The following is a 22,238-nucleotide window of genomic DNA, read 5'->3' on the forward strand; positions in this document are numbered from 1 at the left end:
AGATAAACGCCATGAATCCAGTACACCGATATATAATCCGAGGGACATCAACCGTTGGTACACCAAAACCCATAATGTCTGGCTGCAACGATAAGGACTTCTTAGGTCTGGAGACCAATCGAAAAACTACCAATGAGAATCTGGTCCTCAAACAACTGACAATATTCCATTCAAGATTCTCATGTGATCAAAATCAATGTACACACAATATGTACATTCATATTTGTGTCCCTGCATCAACATTCATGAGCACACACAATATGATGACCATATGAACAGAATGCCCAGTTCTGTCCATAGTCATGAAAATATTTAAAGTGAAAACCTATGGACAACCACAGCTCGTTAATTAATGTCATGCAATCATAATCACAAATAAACAATTTATTTATAGATTTATGGACATATTTCCAACAGAACGGGGACGGGAGACTGAGAACGGAAGAGGGAAGACGTGTTCCAGGTGGGGGAGGAGTTGCAGGGTTGCAACAATCAGATGTTGCGGCCACGTGGGGAGAAGAAAGGAGGAGGAGGAGGAGGAGGAGGAGGAGGTGGTGGTGGGTCCCACATAAGTGTGATTAAAAATTAAATAATTAAATAAAGGGAAAAAGATCTCTACTTGGTGGTGTTTCCTACGCCCTTCTCACAGGGCACTGTGAAATGATGCCTTTGCCCCTTAAGTAGATACCTTGGCGTGCTCCCCCATCAGTCCAGACGCTTGTGTAAAGACTATGCGACCAAGTAGAGATCTCTTTTTGACCAAAGTAGAGATCTCTTGCCCCTAAATAAAAATTTGAGAGAAGATGAAGTGTTGGGGTATTTTAGGAAGTTCAATCTTGTATTTTTTTTGAATCCATAAACAATAATTAATTTTTGGGATTAAGTAAAATTTTTTCAAAATTGAAACTAAGTGGATATAAAACAAATTTTAAACCTATTTATTCTTTTTTGGTAATATAAACCTACTTATCTTGTAAATAGTTTTCTTATCTAGTGAATTTGAGTAATTCTCCCTAAAAATTCTAACTCAGATAGATCCCTCTTATCATTGGTCCATGCTGATGTAGACGCGCTACACGACCAGACAACAATTGCTTCTGCGTTTGTTAAACAAAAAGGAAGTATCTTTCAACGCAACTCGGTGCGTCAGCCCACTGCGGCTTATTGCTGGGCTATTTATAATGAAGCTCAAGGAAGGTCCGACTCACGGTATTTGTTCTCATTCGGTATCTTCCACCGGCGATAATGGCTCAGGTATTCCTCCGTCCTTGTCTCCCCTCTTTCTCCCTTTTGCTCTTCTTTGGATTCTGAGTTTCTTGTATTTCTCTGCACCAAAAGAGGAAAATTGAACATTTTTATTTATTTTGCTAACTTTTTCTGATGGATTTCTTTCTGCTTTCTCGATGATATGTTCCAATAATCACTGTTTCTTTCTTTTTAGCTGAAATAAAGGCTTATTTTCACGCAGTTCATCTGTTCACCATCTATCCATAGTTTTAATTCCTGCTCTGCATCATTCTGAACAATAGAATTTTCTGGTTTTGTTTGGTGCCTTGAAGCCCTAAAATCGTTTTCAATGCGTTTCCTGTGGTGGCACAATTATGGGATGTTGACTTTTTTCTATTCTGACTCTGCTTTTTTTACTGTGTATTGGTCCAAATCCAATTCCATTTCTAAACCCTGTTGTATTTTGGCTTAGATTTACTTTCCTATCATTTATTTTAATTAATTTAATTTGATAGGGAATGGGAACGCTTCTTAATTAGAAAACTGGTGTTATTTGTTCCCTTTCCTGTCCTGTTTCAGTAAAAGCGTATGATGAGTTAAGAGCTCCGTAGACTATAGGAGCAGCTTGTTTTTGGAAGCTTATAGATCAAATCTTGGTTTTTATGTTTTTTTTTCTGGTCGAAATTAAATCTGTGAGGTTGATGACTCTATTTTCTGTGTTACCACACCACCCAATTTTCATCAAATTTAGACTTCATAATGAAACTTGTATAGGGATCCTAGGGATAGCTTACACTTTGTAATGGTATCTTAAGTCACTCAAAGGTAGAGACTAGGATTCCAAATAGAAACCAGAATCACAGGGCTATGTTGAACCAAAATAAAAAGATTTTCTATATCTCACAGCAGGTGTACCTAATGATGATAGAACTCAGATTGAGTGCCCAGTTAAGGTGGTGAATAAACCCTCAAAACCTGGTCAAGATCTAACGACTGGATTTGGAATTAGAGACACTGATATGAAAATAGAGAAAGCAGTTGAAATTAGCAATAGATCCCAAAAATTAGAAACTAAACAAATAGAAACTGATGCAGGAGTTAGAAACTAAAACTTGACAGAAAATAGCAACTGATGAAAATAGAAACTAAACTGAACATAGAAACAGATAAAGAAATAGAAAGTCGATCAGTGTATTAGAAACTGGTTAAGAAATAGCAGCTGGAGTCAAAACACTGCGTTAGCACCAGCACAGGGAGTTTAGAACAGAACATCAATGACCTCCTGAAATCGGTAGTTGAGTTGAGAACAGAGCTGACTGATCCTGGGAATTCAGAAAGAACATTACAGTGGTTACACATAGAAGTCAGAGTCAATGGTAATGTGTGATTTGTTACTGTTTGGAAACAGAACAATATCAGTACCTCAACCAACAAGGAAGGAGAATAGAAGAAGAAAAGGATAGAAGGTAAAAGAATAGAAGAGAGGATATGTTATGGTCCCGTTTGGTAACACTTCCGTTCTGGGAGAATGTTCTTTTCACAGAAGTGCTCTTTTTCGATTCTGTGCTGTGAGAATAATCTCATGGAAGAGAAACAGTGTTTGGTAAAACTGTTACATTTCTATTCCACGAATAGAAAAAGAACAGAAACAGTGTTTGGCAGACATTTTACAAAATCACTTCTTTTATACAAAAAATTACATAAATGTCATTATGTTCATTATCCTTAAGAACTCATCTTGTTCTCTTTGAGACCATTTTGCTGTCTCATTCAGCAGGACTCTTGATGAAGATGTCATTTTGCTAACATTGAATAAAATATATTTAATTAGTTCCCTAATTGATTTACAAACAACAACCATCAATACAAATCATATATTTCTAACATGCTATAAACTTCATCAATCATTGAGTTCTAGCCTTCAATTGAAATTGAACAACTTATAATTTTTCTCATGCATTAACATATAAATATCAATATTAGCTATCTCATGGGCAATCAAACAACTTAAATCTTTTATATAGTTCATGAAAACTTTTTAACATCTAAAAGGAGTAAATGGGGCAAAGGGCCACAACTGCATGATAAATTTTTCCTTGGCTAATTTGGATTGTAGCAATGACTGTCAATGAGCAATGCTAGCTTGGCTTGTTTGTAAGCTTGGTTTGCTTGAGATGAGCCCAAGCCTTGGCATAAGCTCAATCAGCTAAAGAAGCCTGACCAAAGATGTAGTTTGTATGTTTGGCTGTATCCATTCTCTCTCTCTCTAGTCTCTATCCCACTTTTCCCTGGTCTTCTCTCCCCCCCCCCCCCCCTCTATTGTGTCCAATTTCCTCTTATAAATGTTAATTATGCCTTCTTCGGTTCTAAATCACACTCAGATCATTTACAAGTATTCTAAAACACAATTGCTCCTTCCCACCCTTGGGTGATGGAGACTTGGGGAGTTGAATTGAAATCTGAAGAGGTGGAGGTGGAGGTGGTGGTGGAGGTTTGGTTGGCTACGGTCAATTCCTAGCGAAGCACCATAGAATTTAAATTATAAGATAATCAAGGATTAAGGGGAGGTCTCTCCCAACGAGGTCAAACCCCCCAAATAATCCCAAACTCTATAACCTCACTAGCCGACAATTTGTTCCACCCTTCACATGCAAACAAAAACTGAAAATCCCCTTCTCTTTCCTCTGGATTTCCGCTCCATTTTCTTCTTTTTTTCCAAACATCTCTCTCTCTCTCTCTTCAACAATGATCAATTCAACGATGATCAATAAGACCCAGAAGATAAAGTTGAGCTGAGATGCAAAACCTTAACTCATCTTTCTTGGGGTTTTGGATTTTCCAGTTTCAAGAGAGTTTTTGTTGGAAATTTCAGGTAGGGGTTTTCAGAGAGAAATAAAGAAATAACGAGGGGAAGGGCTGTTTCTTTTAGGGTATTCATTCTTGGGGTTTTTCTTTTCCATGGAAGAAACCCTAGTTTCTTCTTTTCCGATTGTAACTCCCTGAAATCTCAGGGTCTGTTCACACAGGGAATATCACCTCTTCTTTCGTTTAAGACTCCCTAATGGTAAGGCAATGGGTATGAAGCTCTTCTCTCGTTTAAGAACCCTAATGGCAAGGCAGAGAGTCACCTCCAGGGTTTAGAGGTTCTGATTGAGAGAGAGAGAGAGTCACCTTCGATTGCTATCAAGTCCAGTTGCAAAAAGTCACCTTCGATTGTCGTCAAGTCCAGTTGCAGAAGAGGTCGGGTTAGGGAGAGTCACCTTCGGAGATCGTAAAGTCCAGTAATGGAGGGTTGTGAGGAGCTCGTGGAAGAGAGAATGGCGTGAGAGGAGAGACACCCTTCTCACTCGAGTGTGACTTCTTTATCGGGAGTAGCTTTTCATTTTTCTACCCTTTTGATCTTTAAGTTGTGGCGAAGAATCGAAGAAGCTTCAATTTGGTGTTTCTCAATTCCTGATCTTTTCATGTTTTTTGAACCGGTCCAGTCTTGGAGAACACAAGATTGGACCATGTGTGCCAAACGCAATTCTATTCTATATGCACTCCCGTAGAGCAAAAGAACACCAGAAGCACTCTCCAGGAGTGTTACCAAACAGGACCTATGTCTCTCATCTAACCGTGGAGAAGGAATCCCACCTACTCCAGCCTTGGCATCCCACCAAGGTTTCCCTACTGCATCCCACAGTAGAGCAATTTTTAATCCCACAAAATCATGCCGCATCTCTCACAAAACTCACAAGCTCAAGACTAAATTATTTCTCAAATCAATAGTAGTGGGTATGATCCCCCTACTCTTTATTTGTAACTTCAATGAAATAAGCAAAATAGGAAACCCCCATGTATTGTAGGGAGAATTCCTTACAACTTAAATCTTCTTCAAAGTAGAAGCTATTCTAGAACATTACATGATAGAAACTAGGGGCTGGAATTTAGGACATCTGTCCGGCCTTCTATAATATTACTAAAATAAAGAATACAACTTGCTAAAATAGAAACTAACACTAATCCCTTATAGGACTCAAACCCTTATATTTGGGCTTATAGAATTGGTCCATTACAATAGTAAACCTAAAAATATTATGCCCTGTGGCCTATATAACCCATTTGACACTCAAAACTAAGAATATTAGTCTATTCTTGGTCCAGTGTGATGGTCTTGTTTGTTGGTAGCTGTCTCATTCTTCTGAACTACATCAATTCTCACCATCTTGAAAAAAACTCGTCCACGAGTTTTGTAGTGATGCTGAATTAGGTTTGCATGATCATCCTTCATTAGTAGGTAGAATTCAGCAATCCTCAATATCGTCTCGTCAATGTAGTGGCTCTGCTGCCCTTCCATAGCTTTGATACTAAAATAATGGGATTTGAAGTCACTCAAAGGTAGAGATTAGGATTATAAATAGAAACCAGAATAACAGGACTATGTAGAACCAGAATTAAGAAGTTTTCTATGTCTGACAGCAGGTCGACCTAATGAGGACAGAACTCAGGTCGAGTGTCCCAGTTAAGATAGTGAACAAACCCTCAAAACATGGTCAAGATCCAACAGCTGAATTTGGAGTTGAGACACTGATATAAATATAGAAAGTTTCCAATAAACAGGTTTAGAAAGCAGTGGAAATTAGCAATAGATCTCAAAAAGCAGAACTAAACAAATAGAAACTTCCAAAGTATAGAAACTGATGCAGGAGTTAGAAACTAAAGCTTGACAGAAAATAGCAACTGGTGAAATTAGAAACTAAACTGAAAATCGAAACAGATTACAGAAATAGAAAGTAGATCAGTGTATTAGAAACTGGTTAAGAAATAGCAACTGGAGTCAAAGCACTGCATTACCATCTAAAGCTTGACAGAAAATAGCAACTGATAAAATTATAAACTAAACTGAAAATAAAAACAGATTACAGAAATAGAAAGTAGATCAGTGTATTAGCAACTGGTTAAGAAATAGCAACTGGAATCAAAGCAGTGAGATAGCACCAGCACAGGGAGTTTAGAACAGAACATCAATGACCTCCGGAAATCGATAGTTGAGTTGTGAACAGAGCTGACTGATCCTGGGATTTCAGAAAGAGCATTACACCTAGAAGTCAGATGCAATGGTAAAGTGTGATGTGTAACTGATTGGAAACAGAAACAATATCAGTACCTCAACCAAGAAAAACAGAGAAAGGAAGAAGAAAAGGATAGAAGAATAGAAGAAAGGATATGTTAGACATCTCACCTAACTGTGGAGAAGGAATCCCACCAACTACAGCCTTGGCATCCCACCAAGGTTTCCCTATTGCATCCCCACAGTAGAGCAATTTTGAATCCCATAAAACCATACTCTTCTCTCACAGAACTCACAAGCTCAATGCTAAATTATTTCTCAAAGCAATGGTAGTGGGTATGATCGCCCTTATAACTTCAATGAAATAAACAAAATAAGAAACCCCTATGTATGGCTGGGAGAATCCCTTACAACTTAAAATCTTCTTCAAAATAGAAGCTATTCTAGAACACTACAGAATAGAAACTAGGGGTGGGAATGTAGGATATCTGTCCAGCCTTCTAGAAAAACTACTAAAATAAAGAATACAACTTATCAAAATAGAAACTAACACTAATCCCGTATAGGACACAAATCCCTTGTATTTGGGCTTATGGAATGGGCCCTGTTAAAGTATCGAGTGGTGTGAGAATCTGAATTAGGCTATTCCTAGTCCTAATCGAGATTATCTGTTTTGGGCTTTTGTACTTAGATTAGGATTCTAAGTTTAGTCCTGTTTGTTATTCCTAATTACATTATGATTCCTATTGTAATTGGAGTTTTAAGTATAAATAAAGTTGTGGGACAGGATAATGATCAATTCGATCTAAGCTTTCTCTCCTGGCTCTCTTCTCCATCTCCTCTCTTCACATCTCTCTCGGTTCTGGTATTTTAGGGCTCTGCCCTGCTACATGGTATCAGAGCCCAACCATTAGGTTGTTCTGATCTGCGATTCTGGTTTGAGTGTCCCCTACAGCTCTATTATTCTTTAGAGGGTGCAGCACCCTATGCTGCATATGGTTGAAGATTGAACCCTAGATAAAGTTTTCAATTGAAAACTAGGGTTTTACTGCTACTGGTTAGCTGGAGTGAAGAATCGATTGGAGTTTATTCAAGTAAAAACTGCTGCTGTCCTTCTGATCCAATCAGTGGATATATATCACCCTTTGAAGCAATTTTGTTTCTTCCTGCGATTCCCTAGAGAGGAATTTCTATCAAGCTGTCTTCTCCAATCGATCAATACTGGTTTTCTACTTCAGGTACAGAGTTCGACTCCTCTTTGTTTTGCGATTTGGGTTTCTTGTACTCCTGCTACTGCCGATATCCCTTCTACTGGAATTTCTGGGTTTTGCACCCCTGCTACTGCCGATAACTCTTCTGGAACTGCTGGTTCTTTTAAAACTTCTGGGTTTTTTGTACCCCTGCTACTGCCGATAGCCCTTCTGGAACTTCTGGGTTTTAAAATCCTACTGCAGATTGATCTGGTATTATTTTTTTTTGGATTTTTCAACCCTAACTGGTTGACTTACTGCTGGGTATTTAATTTTTATCTACCCTAATCTGGTCCTATTCAAGTACCAGTTATATCATTATTTCTGCTACTGTTGTTGCCGATTACTCTTCTACTGCTGCTTCTCCAAGGAATTGCTAAGCCTTACTTATGGCTGATCCCAAAACTCAAACGGATACTGTTTAAGTTCAAATTACTACCATTAAGTTATCTGGAGTTTCAAACTATCTGTTATGGTCACAGGCAGTGCTAGCATATATTCATGCAAAAGGAAAAATAAAGTATATTACAGATGATCCACCTATTGTTGATCCAAAGGATCCTACAGTCAAGACTCATGATGAGTGGATGCGTGAGAACTCAGTTGTTAAAATATGGTTATGGAACAGTGTTGAATCTGCAATTGCATCTAATGTGATGTTCCACACTCTTGCTAAGGATGTTTGGAACGATCTACGTGAAAGTTTTTCTCAAGAAAAGAATATCTCCCGTATGTATGATCTTTATGAGAAGCTTTTCACTTTTCAACAGGGAGATAAATCTTTGAATGAATATTTGCAAGTTATATGGGACTGATTGAAGAACTCCAAATACATCAGCCACTCACCTCTAATTTGGATCAGTTAAAAGAACAACAGGCAGAATTTCATGTTGCAAAATTTTTGGCTGGATTGCATCCTGATTATTAGTCTGTCAAACGTCAACTACTCACAGGGGAGAAGGTTCCTTCTCTCAATGAATTTTTTTCTCGCATCTATCGTCTAGCCAATCCATCTAAGTCTAATCCTCTTCCCAAAGAAAATTCAGCCTTTGTTGCTAGTCGCGGACGTGGTCGTGGCCGGGGTACTGGTGGAAGAGGTACAAATTATTCATCTTTTGACAAGTTTTCCTGCCAATGCACTTATTATGGGAAACCAAATCATACTGTGGATACCTGTTGGGCCAAACATGGTAAAGCCTGAATGGGCAAATGAACTCGCCAATGCTGCTATGACTGATACTTCTATTGGGAAACCTACCAGTGATATGACTCAGAGTTCTACGTCGGGTACCTCATCTACTGTGTCCCGTGATGATTACAACCAGTTAGTTAAACGCCTCCAACAACTTGAAGCTAATTTTGCCTCCACCTCTATCACCACCGTAGCATATAAATGTAACTCAGTCTTTTACCCTTCTTCAACCTCCTGGCTTATTGATTCTGGTGCCTCCTATCATATGAATGGTAAGTCACATTTGTTTTCTTCACTAAATCAGACTTCTTCTAATGTTATCCTTGCAGATGAGTCCTCAACTCAAGTAACTGACCATGGAGATATTTCTCCCACATCCTCCACGATCCTCTCTCATGTTCATGTTCCTAAATTACCTCTAAGCCTTTTAGCTGTTAGTCAACTCACTAAATCCCTTAATTGTTCTGTAACATTTTATCGTTCTTATTGTGTTTTTCAGGACCTTCAGACAAGGAAGCCTATTGGTGGCGGGCTTGAGTGCGATGGCTTGTATTACCTGGATGGCACATGACCTTCTACTGCAACTACTTCTACTACTATCCCTTCTCCCATGCTATGGCATTTATGCCTTGGTCACCCATCTCTTCTAAAACTTCAGTTAATGGTTCCTAGTTGCAAGTCTATTTCTCATCTTGAATGTGAAGCCTGTGAACTGGGCAAACATCACCGTGCCTCCTTTCCTGCCCGTACCAAACCTAAAAGTTCCTCTTTATTTTCTTTAGTGCATTTTGACATTTGGGGTCCGTGTCGTGTTCATAATAGATTGGGTTTTTATTTTTATTTTGTTAGTTTTGTGGACGATTATTCTCGTTCCACTTGGGTTTATCTGTTAAAGGACCGGACTCAATTTATTAGTGTATTCAAAAATTTTTATCAGGAAATTAAAATCTAGTTTGCCTTGAATTTATCAAGAGATCCATCTGGTCTAAATTTCTTCCTAAAAATTCACTTTGTATTCAAAAGTTTGGAACCGAGTGGGAGATCCACCACTTCCCAAATATGGGTTTCTATGATGAAATCCAACTCAATTTTTATAGCCTCTTTCTAAAATACTGCATCGATAGACGTTACCACTTCTTGGTAAGTTAAAGGGCCTTATCAACAAAGTAGACTAACATATCATCACCTAGATTAGTGGCTTTCCTTTGTCTCTTACTCGTCCTAAGTTGGACATCATCTTTCAACATATAATCCATTGATGTAGATCCATTTTCCTTGATACATGAACTCTCACCCATAGAGAGGTCTTTCCTCATAGGAAATACATCCTCAATGAATTCAACATCTCTAGATTCAATTATTGTTTTTGCATCAAACAAGTTTTCTACAATCTTCAGAATAAAAAAACTATAAGCAGCACTATGTTGTGCAAATCCTAGAAAAACACAATCACAAGTCGTTGAACCTATTTTTCTTTTCTTTGGTTCAGGTATGCCAACCTTTGCTAGACTTCCCTAAACCTTCAAGTGTTTCAAAGGTGGTTTCCTCCCATGCCACAATTTCAAAAAGTAATGCGTCTAATCTCTTATGTGGTATTGTATTAAGAACATAACTTGTAGACAATAGGCTTCCCCCTCCCCCCCCCCCCCCCCACACAAATTCCATGGTAAACCCGAACTCAATAAAATTGAATTCGTCACCTCTTTAAGGGTCCCATTCTTTCTTTCAACCACTCCATTCAATTCTGGTTCATACGGGGCTGTAACTTCATGTATAATCCCATTCTCTTCATATAATTTTGAGAGACTTTGAGTCCCGTACTTTCTCTCTCTATTAGTCCTTAGTCTCTTAATTTTTCTCCCCAATTGATTTTCTACTTCAGCCTTATAGGATATTAAAATGCATTTTCTGCTTCATCCTTGGTCCGAAGGAGATAAACTTTAGTATACCTAGAATAGTAGAATAGTCATCAATGAAGGTTATAAAATACTTCTTACAACCAAGGTATTAAAACTCGGGTATCGGTACCAACTAGGCCCTTATAAAAAACTGAGTCAAGTTGAGATCTCGCCGAGTTGGTCCATTTTTTTTTCCGACTCAAAGCCTCAACTCGGTGGGTTTTAAACCTAGTTTGAGTATGAAACTTGGTATTCAGCCTATTTTAGGCCATTTAAACACAATGGCACTATCAGATTTTGCAAAAACTAAGTCCAAACATGAGTTTCAATTCGGATCATAGGTTGGTAGGCGATGACGTACTAAAATACCCTACTCTACACATAATTTAGTAATAGAAAGCAAGCAAAACATTCAATTAATAGCTAGACAACTTAAATAAGAATTAGAAATGTTAAAGTGATACATCAAACTGTTTAACAGTGTTACAATTATCATCACATAAAATGACTTTGAATCAAGTATTCAGTCCCTGCGAGTGTGGCATAGTCTTCCCATGACATAGTGTTGTTGTAATGTTGCATATAGTGCTCCACAACAAGCATATGAGAGTTTTGTCGAGTTAGGTAAGTAAATACATAGTAGATGGGTCATTTCCATGGGTCAACCTGAGATCTCGACCTGAGATCCGAGATCTCGCCGAGATATGTCGAGTTCTGTCGAGTTAGGTAAGTAAATACATAGTAGATGGGTCATTTCCATGGGCCATGTGACTTAAAGTCACGAAGGTCACTATGAACTAAGTCCAATAAGTCACTTTGTCTTTCAACCGGTTTATGTGGCTTCTTAGTGAATTTACCCTCTACACATATAGGGCACATGCAGAGGGCGGGCCTTGGTGCAACGGTAAGGTTGCTCTATTGCAACCTGGTGGTTGCGGGTTCGAATAAGGAAACCTCCTCTCTTTTTTACATATAGGACATTTGCTAGGTAAGTTCGAACTTACCTTCTATAAGTTGTAATTTAAATAACCTTTTGATTCACAGTGCACTACGGTGTCCTAATCTATCATGCCATAGATCATAAGACTCAAGCAAATAAGAAGATGGAATTTCATTTATTACATTAGCAACACTTAGTACAATTATCCCATTTGATACATATGCCTTTCCCACAAATACATCTCACTTCAGGATTATAGCCTTATCAGCCTCAAAAATTAGTTTCAATCCTGCCTTATTGAGGAGAGAGACCGACACCGAATTCCAGCGAATTTCAGGAACATATAGCACATCCTTCAACATGAGGACCTTTCCCGATGTAAGCTTTAAAGTAATTTGACCCTTGCCTTTGACCTTTGATGTTTGGGAATTTCCCATATAAACTAGGTCACAAGAATGAACTGTTGAATAGTTGATAAAAGAATTCTGGTTTCCACAGATGTGTTTAGTAGGACCCTCGTCTATGATCCATTTTGGTCTTTCGACCAAATTTGCCTCAGTCACAATGCTGCAAAAATTTTCTCCTCTATGAGATTCACCTTGGGCTTGAAGTTTCCCTTCTTGAGTTTATGACACTCATTCTTGAATTATCCAGGATTGCCACATGCGAAGCAGTTCCCCTTTTTCTTCTTGAACTTCGTCTCCTTAGCATGGAGAAAATTCTTGGATTGCCCACCTTTACCGGAGTCAACAAGGTTGGCCTTGGATTTGAATTCCTTGGCTCTTTCCTCCTTGTCCTTCTGGTTCTTCTCCACAATCTTGACCCAGATGATGATCTGATCAAGTGTCCATTCCTTTTGTTTATGCTTCATACTTAACTTGAAGGTGTTCCAGGACACCGATAACTTCTCAATAAGAGAACCTGCCACAAAGTCATATGGTAAGACCATCCCTTCTTTTGCCAACTTGGCAAGTAGGACTTAAAACATATCGATTTGCATGGAGATATTCATGTTATCTTTCGTCACGAAGTCCAGAAAATAGCAACAATGTACTTCTTACTCCCTATATCTTCTAATGCATACTTCTTCTCTAGTGCATTCCAAATAGTATGTGCATATTCATGTGATGCATAAACACTATACAAATCATTTGGGAGAGATCCTGTTCTTGCATTGGTAATCAGCTTGTACCCAACCCATGCTTCCCTTTTGGCCTTAAGAGTGGGATCGTCACTCTCAGCCGGAGTGGGTTCAGTCAAAGCACAGACAACACCCAATTGACCCAAATTAAACTTCATCATTTTTTCCCATCTCTTGCAGTTAGAACCATTGAAGGGTTCTATCTTATCAAAGTTCGAAACAATTCTCAGATTTTCCTTGGCAGGAACAATAGTAGAATTCAATGAACTCCCAAAAGCCATTACACTAGGGTCTCAAATCAGTTTAGAATGTTAAGAACTGTAGTAAAATAGAACATCTAATATATGATTTGAGAGACTAATATAATGGAACAATAAACATAAGCGATAAGAACTCACTGTTGGTAGTATTCCACTTGTAAAGCACTTCAATTCAAACAAACCTTGGTACTGCAACTTTCTCCAAACGTACGTGAAAGTGATGGTGGGGCTGAGTTGTGCCACCAGTCACTATCTTTAAGATTGTATTCACCCTCAATGGTGCATGAAGGTTCTTGTGATTCAATCCCCAAGATGAAACAGCCCCTTAGGCCCTCCAGTAGTTGTTGCACTCACTTATTGGGCCTTGTCGGGGAACTCTCATGCTATGCTCAATCACCACAGTGAATAGAGGAAGAAAACACTCTGAAACAGTATGTAAAATTCCAAAAGAGTATGGGAGAAGAGAGAGTTTAGAAGAAGGTAGAAACACTTGGAATGATCATAAGTGCCAAAACGTCCTCTATTTATAGAGGACAAAAGCCCTTTAAAAGCACCCGTCTAGGGAGGCCCAACAGTGGTGTCTCCCCAAGAAAAGACACAACAAAAGTCGCCATTACCGGCTGGTCTGGCATTGAGTGGACACTGTCAGACATCTTCAAACCAACATTGGTTGCAGTCAGTCGGTGTTGGCCATACAACCGCCGACGTTGGCCGAATCAGACCATATGTTGGACAGAGAGTGGGGGCCATCGTTTGAGGTTTTGACAAACCCCGACGCTATTTGCTCTCTGTCCACCACTAGATGCACCAATGCCGTCGGCAGAACCTAATGGCCTTCTTCGTTGCAGATATAATAACTTCACTTTTTGAAACCAGGTTTTCTTTTTCTAATATATTTCTTATTCTTATAAAACTTTCTTTTCTTCCATAATTTCCATTTAAAACGTTTCTTACTGACTGTAGTACATTCTTTAAAGAATTTTACAACCAATTTTCTAATTTTCTTTAAGGATTTTATCACAACACCTTTGACCATAGGTCGTGTTGTTAATTTGGTTTTTAACCTATTTTTTGACTTTTACTTCAAGACAACAGTCTGCTATGATTCTTAAGACAATTAATTCTGAGTCATAAAGTATCTTGGTTATTTATTTTTTCTGAAAATTCAGACTAACTTTTCATACGGACTTGGGTAATATTCTTGATTTTTTTTGGTAATAATATTTCTAACCTGAAATTCCTTTTGATTTCAAGTGCAGACAGTTGTCCTCAAAGTTGCTATGACTTGTGAAGGTTGTGTTGGGGCTGTAAAGCGGGTGCTTGGCAAAATGCAAGGTTAGTGTAGCCTTTACTTCTAGCTACCTGTAGTTTAGCCTTTGTTGCATTTTCCTAGACATTATAATGTAGTCCTAGAATAGGAAATAATCCTACTAGGAGCCAGGTAGAATCAAGCTCTGGTTAAGCCTGCTGTTTAGGGCTGATTAGGGGCTGTTTTAGGGCAAAATTAGGGTTTAGGATGGGAATTTGGGAATGGGGTTTATAGGGTTTTAATCTGCTGGTTTAGAGGGTCATTATGGTATAAAAATATCTGGATTTGAATAAGTTTTAATTTCCTGCAGAAATTAGGGTTAGGTTTCGGGTTTTGTAAATAAGGTAAACAACTAAAATTATGGTTTAAAGTAGGATTTAGGGGCAGGGGTTAAGGTCGACTGTTAGAGGGGCTAGGGGAAGATTTGGTTGCAATATGGAAGGTTTCTGATGGCTGAATGTGTCCCAGCAGAAAATTAGGGTTTTTAGGGTCAATGGAGAAGAGGGATCTTAGGGTTTGGATGGACAGAATGGGCAGCAGCTAGGGTCGAGTGGAGATGGTGATGAGGGGAAGTTATGGTCCAAATCTGATCAGATTCCAATGGAGGAGCAGATCTGAATCAGAGTTTAGAGTCTTCTAGGGTTTATGAAAATAGGACAGAAGAGAAAAGAATTGATTGCGGAAGGGAAGAAAGGATAAACAGAAAATAATAAATTCAAACTCACTCTCGAATCCTCTAACAGCAGTTTGAATGGTTGAAGGATGAAGCCACCTTCGAAGAAAGAAGATCCTCCCAGCCATCACGGCGTAAGGAGTCAACCGGATTCCACCAGTCCCTTTCCACCTTGATAGAACCACAAGGATGCACACTCAACGAGCAGGGCAGCAACTATGGCAGCAAACAAAAAGCTTTTCATTAATCAAATTCGTGTTTAAGGCTTTGCCCCTTACAACCTTATATAAAAGACTCAAAAATAGACTTTTACTCTAAAAAAGAAAGGCCTAACCCAATCCCTAACCTATTAGGTAACTTAAACTGACTAGGAAACTAAAATAGACTCAAAATAGAGTCCTAATGACTTAAAAACAACTTAAACTACTTAAAATAAAGAAGATTCCCTACTAGCCAATAGGATATAAGAACCTCTTAGCCAATAGGATCACTTCACTTAAATTAGACCAATTGAACCAATTGGATGCAACCAATTTAAACCGGTTCAATTAAAAACATAAAAATAGACTAAATATTGGGCTAATCCCGTATGCAACCTATGTACCCCTCTTTTAAGCTCATAAAAGTGGTCTATTACATAGAAAACCCGTGGGATCAAAGGTCCAACATACATATAACCCAACCCTAGACTTATTTATAAAGAAATAAGCCCATTTCGGTGACGAATCTGCATCACATTACTTGAATGATATCTTATTTTTTTGACAATCAGAAACTTAATTTAACCACAATATTTGTTGGTTACTGTATACAAATCACGAAAAGCATTTGCCAAAACTCCGAACACTTTTTGAGTTTCTGCACATGGCAATCTATAATCATACTTTGCACCCTCTCAGACAATGTAAGAACCCCTGCCAGAAATGATTGAACTAATGGTTAACAATTGAGTTTTTGGTATATGAGACGGGTGTGTACACAGATATATGTGGAAGTAATGCTTCTATTTGCATATGTGTACATGCACGCCCATGCATGTTCTGATAGTTCTCAATGTGAATGCTGTTACATGCATCGGCTATCATCTTTGGCTCCAAAAGTAAGCTATGCATTTGTCTGGTGATAGATGACCATGTCCGATATGTCAGCTGAGTGGCTGAATACGGTACCCTTTCAATTCATGATTGCAGTGCAGACATGTTAAAATGGTGGGTGAATAAGCCATTTCAACTTGTGCTGATTGTCAGCTTTCCTTATTTCTTATTTATATGAAGTCTTTCTAATTAATCTGCAGCAAACTTAATTAAGACTACACAAACAAAACCTTTGGTAGTCGAACCTAGTTGATCTGGTTTTGATATGGTTTCTTTATGGCCATGATCAGGTGTGGAATCGTTGGACATTGATTTGAAGGAGCAGAAGGTGACCGTGAAAGGCAATGTAGAGCCTGAAGCAGTTCTGCAGACTGTGTCCAAGACAGGAAAGAAGACTTCCTTCTGGGAAGCAGAAGCACAAGGTGAAGATAAACCAAAACCTGCTTCTGCTGAAGCTGTTGCTTGATGTGTATGAGTGGCTATGCACTGTGGTATTAATAGAAGAAAAGCTATGGTTATAGGTTGATTTGGTGGACTTGCTACCTGTACTTAAACTGTTCGAATGGCCAGCCAGTATTTGAGGGTACTTGATTGTTAGCTCTTTGGATAATCTACTCTATTTGCATTAATTGATTTGGTTCCCATAAAATATAATGATATCAAAGGGTAAAACAGTATTGTATTATCTTTCCGATGAGATTATGTGTACGTGTATCATAATTTGACACGTGACCAATCCATATTTTGCCTGTGTATAAGAAAGTTATATTGAATTCTAGTTTCAAAATTTACCCAAAAAAAAAAAAAAAGAATTCCAGTTTCAAATTGACATGTGACTTATCTACATCATTCCCCAGACATATAATAGCTGAAATATCCCTACACCCACGGTGAATGGGATTCCATTCCCCGCGGGCGGGAGAGAACGAGAAAGGGTATCAGGAGGGTATTTTGGAACATACTAAAACCCTAAGAGCGTTTTATGAATCCTAAGATGGTGAGTGAACCGTCTTCCATGGGTGAAGAGAGACTTGGTACTTTATTGAATTTATGTTTTAGGTTCAATTTAGGGTTTTGATCAGTAGTAATTAGTTTGCATGCATTCCTATAAGTTGATGTACCATGAATACATGAGAGTTTTGAGCCCAAAGATGCTTTTGCACCTCGCAACCTATGCGAGTCAAGAACCGAAGACACGAGTAGGACTGTAGGAGACCATGCATCAAGAGAGAAGCCAAAAAAAAAAAAGAAAAAACTTGCCAAAGACCTCTTCAAATCAAAACATGAGTGGAGTTAATTAAAGAGTTAAAAGGCTTACCTAGCTTTCTAGTGATTTGGAAGGCTCAATGACTAATCCCACCCCAAAAACCGTTGATCTTAGGTTAGGATTGGCTATTGGAGATCAATGGTCCAAATTTATGGAAAAAACTCTTGTCCAATGGAAGGGAAACTCTTTTGAAGGCCTCAGCTCTTCCCATCTCCAACTTTGTGGCCAGTCATTTCAAATTGCCTATGTCGATGCACAACCACACTAAGAAAGAGGCAACTCAGTTCTTCGGGGGAGGGAAAGAGGATAGCAAAGTGACCCATTGGGTATCCTAGAAGAGGATGACCCAATCAAAGGAACACGGAGTCCTTGGTTTCAGAGATCCAAGCCTTCATAACAGAGCTCTTCTGGCAAAGGTTGCATGGAGACTTCCCATTGAGCCAAAATCTCCCTGGTATTTCCCTAAGTGTGATTTCTTGGAGGCGAAATTGGGGAGTAATCCCTCCTGGGCATGGAGAAGCATCATAGAGGGTCGAAAGGTCATCCAAGGTATTCTGTGGAAAATTGGAGTAGGGGATCAAATTAACATCTGGACTGACAAATGGATCCCAAGCCTACCGAAGTATATGGTTTATTCGGTTCCCCCTCCGATTTGCCAGTTCACTATTGTATCCCAACTTATTGATCCAGACAGTAGGCAATGGAAACACACTTTGCTCAATGAGCATTTCTCTCCTATAGAGGTCGCAGCAATCCTAAATATTCATATCCAGCTCTTCCCATGGGAGGATACAATCATTTGGGGCCCTGCGAGAAATGGAAGATTCTCGGTGAAAACAGCATACCATTTGCAGTGTAATCTGAGGAACAAAAAGGAAAATGACCAACCATCCTCGTCTTCATCGAGGGTTAGCAGTTGGAGATCTACTCCTCCGTCCACATGGAAGGAAATTTGGAATTGTGCTACCCTTCCAAAGATCATATCGTTCATGTGGAGAGTTTGTGCTGCAGGTATTGCATCAGGAGAGGTCCTTGCTAAGCGTCAAATCTTGATTGACCCAAGCTGCTATAGGTGTGGTGCTGATATTAAGACCTCCCAACATATATTACTTCACTGTGAGTTCGCACACGCGGTTTGGTTTGGCAGCCCCATTACTGCCCTTATTCCCCAAAATCTTGATCTTCATATTGCTAACTGGATAGGAGAATAGCAATTACTATTTAAGAGTGCACTTATTAGTAAATAATTTTGTATTTACTTACAAGTGAGATTTTTAGAAAACTATTTTTGTTTACACACGTTGTGTTTGACTCTTATAAGGAGACCCTAATTGGATCACCCAATAGAAACCTAGCATTTGGCATGGGATCCCTTATCAAATTAGGGTTTCCATTCTATATAGATTCAGAGCATGAATAGGGAGTAGGGCATGCTAGTTGTAGCCTCCTTGTCTCCTACATGTTGCCTTCTTAGTAAGATTAAGGTTCACTGATATTTTGGTTGGTGAGGCTATTGCTGTTCGAAAGACTATGTTGGAGATGATTGCAAATGGCTACGTGAGAGTGATGATAGAGTCTCAATTCGAATCTTGTTAGATACATCACAGATGGTGGAAGGACATCTCCACTGATGATTCGTGTAATTATTGAAGACATCATCCAACTATCTTCCTTCTTTGTATCTTGTAGTTTCACTTATGTTCCACGGGAGATTAACAGCTTGGCTGACTCCTTGGCTAGGAGAGCTTTGTCGCTTACATGCGCGACTAATTGGCCTATATCCACTCCATGGTTGCGAGAGATGTGTTTCTCCTCCTTACCATGAGTTTGCATGTCTTATCTAATAAAGACTTGTTTACCACAAAAAAAAAAAAAAAAAGTAAGATTAAGGTTTTAACTATACCAGTATTTTTTACAACTCCAAGTTAACAACTTTTTGCTTTGCAGGTGCAAGTTAACAGATTTTAAGCCCTAGTTTGTTTTCATGGTTGTTCCTCCCTCGACTAAGGAGGATCAGCCGTCGGATCCTCCCGCCGATGGGGGCAATGGTGCTTCTCCGGTCACTAGCTTGAAATAGTCCTTCGCCACTGTGGTGTCTCAATCGGGAACCATCTAGCCGCCCTTTGTTCCCCTTAGGAACCCCCAAAATCATCTAGGGGTGCTTGCGATTTTCTTTTCCAGTGATGAGATCTCCCTTTCGGTTTTCAATTTTCTTTGATTGCCAAGTGCAGTTATGGGCGACCTTCTCTTTTTATGATGAAGAGTTTTCTGCATAAGAACTTCAATCTTCAAGCGGATGTGGTGGTGTCTAGCCTTGATCAAAGGCATCTCCTCCTTCGATTTTTGGATCGATTCAACTTCATCAAGGTCTGGTTAAAGGAGCAAACGTTTATTTAAGGCTTTTCCTTTAGATTCTTTAAATGGACTCAAGAATTTAAATCAGAAACTAAATCCCTGATTGTACCTGTCTACATCTTGTTTCCTATTGAGAGAAAGAACCAACTATATCATATATCTTTCCTTTCTCAGTTTATCACATGTGATAATAAATCTTCACATGTGATGATAAAATCTTTCCCTGTATTGATACAATTTCTTGTACATGTAACCACAATATTCTCTGTATTTCTTTCCTAGCTTAGATCAACTAGGATCTCACCACTTGTATTGCTTATATATTCTCCATTGAGAGAAATCAAAATCAAGGAAATATATTCAAGCTATTATAGTATTCAAAGCCTCATAAACTCCACCAAGTTCTCCCTTCCTTTTTTCTTTTTTTTTTCCTTTCTATTCCTCTCCATGGGAGACGAATCATCCTCCCCTCTCTCCACCACCACGGTTGAGCCTTCATCATCTCTCACCACCGGTTCTTCTACCTCCTTTCATAATGCCCATCACTATGTTTCAATCAAGCTCACATCCAAGAATTTTCTTTTCTGCCAAACTCAGATTGAGTCCTTTCTGGATAGGCAGAATTTATTTGGTTATCTCGATGGAACCATTCCCTGTCCGAGTGAACCTATTCTTGCTGCTTCTTGGCGTCGCTAGGATTCTCTGATTCGAAGCTTCCTTATTGCCTTCCTCTCTGAGGAGGTGTTTCCACTCATTCTTAGCAAGCGTACTAGTCAAGCAATATGGCGGACCCTTTGTACTGCATTCTCTTCTCCTTCTAAAAGTCATAATATGTCTTTCACCATGGCTTTACAAGAGATTCTACAGAAACCCGATGAACCTGTGTCACAATTTTTGCAGCGTGCAAAGTCCATCGCTGTTGAACTAAATGCTACTGGTCACACTCTCCGCCCCAGCACTTTTAATCTGCATATCTACAAAGGCCTCAAGGCTGAGTTCCAGGCCATGGTCTCCTCTCTATTGACAAGGACTGATCCCATCTCCTATGATGATCTTCATGCGATGTTATTAAGCCATGAGTTTCTTCATGGCACGTCTCTAAATAAACTTACGGTCACTGATGCTACTTCCAATGGATCTTCCCCAACTACAAATACTATTCAACGTTCCTCCTCCCCTGGTCCTCACGGTTCTCCCTCTCTTCATAGGGGTGGTTGTGGTGGTAGGGGGTAGGGGCCGTGGTGGTCACGATCGTGGCTTCCCAAATCAGCAACCTGGCCGTTTCTGGTGTTCTATTTGCCGGCACACAAATCACTCCACGGAACGGTGCTAATATCGTCAACAGCCTGGTTATGCTCCCCCAAATAGTTTTTCTTACCCTTCTCCTAACTCCCTACCGGCTGCTCACTACACCTACCCCACATACCCGTCCTATGCTACCCACCCACCCTCCTACCATCATCCCAATCCTCCCCTTTTGCCTACCCCATCACCATCTCCCTCATTTCCCTGGTACCCTGACACTGGTGCTAGTCATCATGTAACTCTTGACAGTCAGTCCCTATCACACTATGATGAATATAATGCTCAGGATCAATTGCATGTTGGTAATGGTAAGGGCTTACCCATCACTCACATTGGATCTTCTTCTCTTCCTTCTAATTCTTCTCACTTATTTTCTTTACATAATGTCTTACATGTTCCTTCTATGTCTAAATCACTTCTTTCTGTTCAAAAATTTACTCGTGATAATAATATATTCTTTGAGTTTCACCCCTCTCACTTTCTTGTGAAGGATCAAGTCACCAAGTCAACTCTTCTTTCCGGTCCGAGTAAAGGAGGCCTCTACGAGCTTCACCCCCTACGTTCTCCATCTGCCAACCATGTTGTTTGCACCTCTCTTGATATTTGTCATCGTCACCTAGGACACCCACATGAGCAACTTCTCCGCCATATGATAAAAATAAATAATTTACCTTCTCAGTCATCTCGTCTTAGTAGTATTTGTAAAGCTTGTCAATTGGGCAAAGCGAGTCGTTTGTCTTTACCTACAACGTATTATAGGAGTTTATTTCCCTTGGAACTTGTTTTTAGTGATGTTTGGGGTCCCTCCCTTACTGCTTCTGTTGATGAACATCATTTTTATTCGTAAATCTAATGTTTTTGATGTCTTTCTCAAGTTTCAAGCTCTTGTTGAATGTCTGTTTGGTCACAAAATAATATCCATTCAGACTGATTGGGGTGGCGAATACCGCACTTGACCTGCTTATTTTTCAAAACTTGGAATTTCTCATTGTATTCTGCCCTCCACACTCATGAGCAGCAGGGTTCTGTTGAACGTCATCACAGACACATCGTTGAGACAGGACTCTTTCTTTTAGCTCATGGGTCGGTTTCTCACATATATTGGCACTTGACTTTTGAAATGGCTATTTACTTGATTAATCGCATGCCTACTCTGGTCTCTCTTGGGATCTCTCCCTTTCAACTTGTTTTTCATCGTAGTCCGGATTATTCTTTCTTTAAAGTTTTTGGCTACCTCTGTTTTCTGTACTTGCATCCTTTTAATAAGCATAAAA

At 39.2% G+C, this 22,238-nt stretch overlaps 1 protein-coding gene and 1 long non-coding RNA gene across 3 annotated transcripts; one reads left to right on the forward strand and one right to left on the reverse strand.

Moving 5' to 3' along the window:
* Nucleotides 1-1,163: 1,163 nt before the first annotated feature.
* Nucleotides 1,164-16,634, forward strand: LOC122649789 (copper transport protein ATX1-like). 2 transcript variants are annotated; one of them, XM_043843028.1, is made up of 4 exons: nt 1,164-1,254; nt 14,221-14,296; nt 16,328-16,520; nt 16,557-16,634. In XM_043843028.1, the coding sequence occupies exons 1-3, from the start codon at nt 1,246-1,248 to the stop codon at nt 16,501-16,503; spliced, it is 261 nt and encodes an 86-aa protein (XP_043698963.1). In that variant the 5' UTR covers nt 1,164-1,245; the 3' UTR covers nt 16,504-16,520; nt 16,557-16,634. The 2 variants fall into 2 exon arrangements, with proteins under 2 accessions (XP_043698963.1, XP_043698962.1); XM_043843027.1 differs by having other exon boundaries at nt 16,328-16,634.
* Nucleotides 2,007-5,342, reverse strand: LOC122649790. The gene is made up of 3 exons (XR_006331330.1): nt 4,864-5,342; nt 2,305-2,539; nt 2,007-2,220 (listed from the first exon to the last, which is right to left on the reverse strand). It is a non-coding gene; the product is annotated as an uncharacterized LOC122649790 (long non-coding RNA).
* Nucleotides 16,635-22,238: the final 5,604 nt, after the last annotated feature.

This window comes from Telopea speciosissima, chromosome 2 (genome assembly GCF_018873765.1).
Source record: "Telopea speciosissima isolate NSW1024214 ecotype Mountain lineage chromosome 2, Tspe_v1, whole genome shotgun sequence".
In the NCBI taxonomy this organism is placed as follows: Eukaryota; Viridiplantae; Streptophyta; class Magnoliopsida; order Proteales; family Proteaceae; genus Telopea; species Telopea speciosissima.

Excerpts from the sequence above, each read along its gene's own strand:
- LOC122649789 (XM_043843027.1), top strand. Across the intron at positions 14,297-16,327 it reads GGTGCTTGGCAAAATGCAAG|GTGTGGAATCGTTGGACATT; the intron begins GTTAGTGTAGCC and ends GGCCATGATCAG.